The following is a 6,000-nucleotide window of genomic DNA, read 5'->3' on the forward strand; positions in this document are numbered from 1 at the left end:
GGAACTCAAGTTTACATGATTACATATGCTTCATCTTATCTTCTACAGGCAACTGAACATACAGATTTTGACTGCGGAATGTCTAAATAGCAGGAACTTAATATCAGGCTGTATCTTCTAACTAGCTGGTAGAACCATTTCATGGAGCATGAAGCAAAATACAATAGATGCAAAAAGTGCGTGAAGACACGTCCAAGCAATTCAACATCCGTTGCCTAAATTACTGTAAATCAGCTAGGCTAGGAGACCTTCAAGTGTGTTTGGACAAGGCTAGAGAGAAAAGCATGCCTCCCTTAACTTTTGATCAAGCAATGTAACTTTTGAAGGGCATTACTTCCTCAAAGTGCTGTCAATTTTTGATATTTGAGGTCAAAAAAGAGGAAAGTAAAAGAAGGCCCTTGTAATTCTGACAAGAACTTTGTCGAAGGTTTTGTGAAAATAAAGAGGAAAAAAACTTGATTTCAACTTGCCCACAAAAACTCATTCTAGTTTCTTTATCCTAGTTGTTCAAACTCAAATTGAGCAGATTAAGGATTCTCTCTCTGGTCAGATCAACATGAGATTACACGCTTACATATAGTCAGTCCAATCTTCCAGAGGTGATAGAATATATGGGTTCCAACCATGTCTATATAGAATGTCCAGGTAGTAAGAAGTCAATGCCATGCTATGTTGTCTGACCAGCTGGTGGAGCAATCTTGAGAGGTACAAAGCAAAAGACAGAAGTTGCTTCTAACCATAAAGCTGAGTTAGTTGCGTCGTATAAGGCTTCCAAACATGCAGTTTGCTCGAGGAACTTCATCATGAAATTACAGGTTATGAACTCTATCTCAAGACTACCAGGATGTTTTGGCATAATTCATTTAAATGCAACTTCCCCAGTCATACAATACCAAGACAATCAATGGTAACAAGATGAAGGATGTCGATAAAGGGAACTGCAATGAGCACAAAGTGTTATAATTTAGAAAATGACTCAGGAATTTGGAACAAGTTGGCTTGAAGTGATAAAGTAAGCCCAGTGCACCTTTAAGTAGTTTGTACTGATGGATTAGAGAAACAACGATAAATGATCCCTAAGTTCTTGGTCTCCTAGAATGCTGGTAAGATAAGCCTATGAATCCCTATTATCCTCATGTGTCCAACAAGATTGATCTATTGAGAAATATTAGACACCTGCCCACATCACTGTCCATTCTGTAGTGGGGTCTGAAGAATCTTATCATCAACAATCATTTTCAAGTTTCTGTTGCAATGAATTTCTTCAAGGTTTGATGTCGGATCTCATGAGTCAAGGTATGGTCCCACTTTTGGATCCTATACCACGCCTTATACAGTATGTTCATGCCTTACAATTCCCTGAAGAAAAATCTTGAAATTGATACATATTAAGCTTTGCACACGTACCTTCTCAAAATCAAGGAATTTGCCAGTGTTTCTGTCAAAAGACCCAAAAGTCTCCTTCCACTCGGCGACAAGGCCCCGTGATTCCCATGAGCCGACAAGACTCATTACTTCGTCATGATTCACAGTAAAATATGGAGCACCATGGTCAAAAAAGAGTTCTCTCCCATCTTCCATGGTTTCTCTACAAAATTTGCAAATGGAACTTCAAAACATGCCAAAATGAGTGAAAAAAACACTTAGTTTGCTTGTCTTCATCCATTTTTGTTAAGCATTGTAGTCTGAAATGCAGAATAACAAGAACCAAATGCCAATCACTTCCTTCTTCCTTTTTTTTTTTTTACTTTTTCTTAAAACTAAAAATAACCCATTCATCAGTTAAAACTACGTTCCAATGCATAAAAAAGAAAGAAAAAGATCCCCAACTCCGAAGAACAGCATCCAATCTGAATGCATCTGAGAGATAGCATTTCGAACAAGACATGAATTAATAAATGGGATTTAAGCAAACGACACACACTTTCCTAAAGCTTTTTATTATTTCAAGGTCAGGAAAAACCACGGATTAAACGAATATTTTATATAATTAAGAGAGGACATGAAGTGGAAAAGGAAGCGAACCTCCTTTGAGACATCCTCCCACCGGCTCCTCTCCCTGATTCAAAAACAGTGACGGAAACTCCTCTGCCGGCCAGAAGGGACGCGCACACCGCCCCGGAAACTGGCAAGCATCCATCGATCGACACCCCATGTATTGCATCAAATCAAGATTGAATCACAAAAAAAGTAAACAAGATTTCTATCAAAAAATAGTTGGAACCGAAGGAATTACTTCCGCTGCCTATGACGGCTATACTCGAAGTGCTTTTCATGGTGAGTGCAGAGAAAGGAGATGGCGCGAAGAGAGAGAGAAGCGGGAAGGGGCGTACATGGGCTGCCATTTGATATGTGTAGTCCCGAGGAGAATTAAGACGGTGAGGTTACCGATAGCGTGGATAGGCGGCGAACGGGCGAAGGATGAGCACAGCACAGTACTCCAGCCCAACGGGAGCGGTGACCGTAACTACTGATCCGAAGCGAGCGCGGAACGGGCGGCGGACGACCGCGACGGACGTGTCCATTTTGGCAGCGTCCAACGTGTTAACGGTGACAGCAATTCCGTCTGAATGAAGCAGATTTCCGATTAAAATTCGGAATAAATATGGATTGTAGAAGAAATATTCGAAATAAATTTGAATTAAAAATTATATCCATCTCAAATCTGATTTAATATAATTTTAATATATATATTTTTTTAAAATTATAATAATTTTATATTATTTACATGCATCGATCTGATTCAATCCAATTTTTTTTATCAAATCAATCCATATCTCTACTTGATTCAATCCAAATTGAAGACAATACAAGATAATTATAGATATAATATTTTTACTTACGAGATGAACATAAATATAGACTAATTCGGTCCATACTGGACCAGTTAATTAACAGCTTGCCAATTTAGTTTTCTTCGAAACATTTGGTTGATAGAAATTCATTTCTTATTAAGATACAACAAAAAATTTATTCAAAAATCTATATTTTATTGAATGAATATTTTTTTTGAATAGTATTTATATTGAAAAATATATTGAAAGATAATTTTAAAATTTGTTATCCATATTTTTTTGGTATTTCTAATTTTTTAGATATTATAATATTATAATATTATATTATATTATATAATAATATAATATAAATATATTATACTAATAATATATTATAGTATAATAATAAATTATATTATAATAACTTATTATATTATAATGTAATAACAATATATTATATTATAATAATATAATATATTATAAAATAATATTATATTATATAGGCCCAGAGGTATTTTAGTAACAACATAAATATATTATTTTTTCAATTAATGAGAAAATAACTTATTCATCTCATAGATAGATAAGATTATCCTTCTATGTCATGTATAAATTTTAACTATAGAAAAATAACTTATCCGCCAAGAGCAACATAGAAATATGAGCAAATTGGCCGATAAAAAAATTTGTTAATTTTTTTATGATATTTATCTATCAAAGAATGAATGCCTAAGATTTTGATGTGATCTTGCCAAGGTGTGCAAAGAGAACCAAACTAATCATGTTTTCCCCCTCCTTCATTTCAGGCCTCCACCATCGCTTGGTTTCTCTTGATGATGGCCCTGGCCCCGATTAGAACATTACGTTACCACCAAGACGAAATTTTTTGTACACCACTTGCGGTGTAGAAAATCTGATATGAAGCGTACCGCATTATCTGATTGATTCATATAGTGCTCTCGTAGCATAACTGATGGATGTCGCTTCGTATCAAACTGAACGTTTGAAGGCTTAAAAAAATAAAAGCAGTGTATTGTTTCATCACCGAATACATTTAATGCACATCATAATTTGCTTTTTGAATTAAACATAACCAAAATGCATGTTTCCTCCAAAATGAAGTATCTTTACTATTTTAAAGTCTGGATGGATATTACGAATGCCGTTCTTTTTTCTCTCTTTTTCTTCATTTTGTTGAGCTTCTAGCTCAGTGTCTGGATGTCCAATAATATATCCAACCATTAGAAAGTAAAATATCATCTGTAGATCCTTTATTACCATCTTTTTATAGTTCCTTTATTACAGCAGCTCCTTTAGTAGGCTCAAATAGAATTCTTTTTTTAGTTCTGAATACAACTTGTCATATAAATTTTTTCGAAAAATTATATAATAAGTCAAGATGTCATAATTTTTATCATAGCTAAAATACCTTCTGAAGATAGTTTTGACAATATCATGATATCGTAGATTAAAATTATGATATTATAAATTAATATTATAATATTTTATAAATAAAATAACTTTTAAATATATTTTTTAATATTTTTATGACATCCTGGATCAAAATTATGATATTTTATGTTAAAATTATGATATCCTGTAGATAAAACACTTCTCAAAAATAGTTTTGATGATATTTTGACATTCTAAATCAAAATTATGATATTTTAAATTAACATTATGACATTCAAAAAATAAAATACATCAAAATTAAAATTTTTTAATAATTTTATGATATCCTAGATCAAAATTATGATATTATATGTTAAAATTATGACATCCTCTAGATAAAATATCTTCTAAAAATAGTTTTGACATTATTATAACATCTTAAGTTAGAATTATAATATTCTAGATTAATATTATGACATTCTATAGGTCAAACATCTCAAAATTTATATTTTTTATTAATTTTATGATATCCTAGGTTAAAATTATCATATTGTATATTAAAATAATAGAGAGTTGGAAGAAGAGATGTGCAACCTGAAGGATTCACATTCACAGATGAATCTAAAGTGCGCAAGCTAAATAGATCTATTTATGAACTGAAGTAAGCCTCTCGAAGTTGGAACATGTGTTTCGATAAGACGACCAAAATGTATGGTTTCGTTAAGAATAAAGAAGAGCCTTGCATCTATAAATGGACTAATGGTTCTATAGTCATTTTTTTTATATTGTATGTAGATGACATACTCTTAATGAAAAATGGCATCCTGACTTTACAGAGTGTAAAGCCACGGCTATCATCACAGTTCTCCATAAAAAATTTGAGAAAAGCATCCTACATCCTAGAAATGAAGATCTATAAAGATAGATCTAAAAAATTGCTTGGGTTATCCAAATCCACGTACATCGATACCATACTGAAACGATTCAGCATGAAAAATTTCAAGAAAGACTATCTATCGATAGGCCAAAAAATTACTCTCTTTAAAAAGGATTATCCGATAACTCCTCAAGAGAGAGCATATGAGTAGAATCCTATATGCCTCGACAGTAAGATCTATTATATACGTTATGATATGTACGAGGTTGGATGTGACCTACTCACTAGAGATAGTGAGTAGATATCAGTCTGATCCAGATGAAAATTATTGAAAAGTTGTAAAGATAATTTTTAAGTATTTAAAAAATGCTAAAGATCAATGGTTAATCTATAGAGATACTGACTTTAAACTTATGGAATATACTAATTCTAGTTTTCAGTCAGATTTTGATGACAGTAAAAGTATGTCTGGCTACATATTCACTTTATTTGGTAGAGTGACCAGTTGGAAGAGTTTCAAGCAGCATACAGTAACTGATTCAGTATGTGAAGCAGAATACATTACGATATCCGATGCTGCCAAGAAAGTTGTTTGGTTGAGGAAGTTCATTTGTGAATTTGGAGTGGTTTCCTCAGTTGAAGGTCCAGTTCTACAATATTATGACAGTACTGGAGCCATCGCTCAAGCTAATAAACCCAAGTCCCATTAGAGAACCAAACATATTCTGCAATGCTATCACCTAGTCCGTGAGATCATCGATTGGGATGACGTCGAGCTGCTAAAAATTGATGGAAAGAAAAATCTGGTTGACCTCTTCACTAAAGCTCTTAGGATCAAAAACTTCGATGATCATAAGTGAAAGATGAGTATTAGATACAGTCCTGATTGATTTTAATCCAAACGGAAGTTATTAAAAAATATGTCTTAAAATCAATTGTCTAATCTATAGATAATTG

General features: G+C 32.9%; 1 protein-coding gene across 1 annotated transcript in view; it reads right to left on the bottom strand.

The window, feature by feature from the left end:
* The window catches only part of LOC105033480 (uncharacterized), a 50,835-nt gene extending 48,430 nt beyond the window's left edge, over nucleotides 1–2,405 (bottom strand). Inside the window, 3 exon segments of the mRNA XM_073251428.1 lie at nucleotides 1,408–1,588; nucleotides 2,026–2,125; nucleotides 2,237–2,405. Coding sequence (XP_073107529.1) covers nucleotides 1,408–1,588; nucleotides 2,026–2,125; nucleotides 2,237–2,345 — 390 coding nt within the window. The 5' untranslated portion in view covers nucleotides 2,346–2,405.
* Between the last annotated feature and the right edge of the window lie 3,595 nt (nucleotides 2,406–6,000).

The sequence above is a fragment of the Elaeis guineensis genome, chromosome 2 (assembly GCF_000442705.2).
Source record: "Elaeis guineensis isolate ETL-2024a chromosome 2, EG11, whole genome shotgun sequence".
In the NCBI taxonomy this organism is placed as follows: Eukaryota; Viridiplantae; Streptophyta; class Magnoliopsida; order Arecales; family Arecaceae; genus Elaeis; species Elaeis guineensis.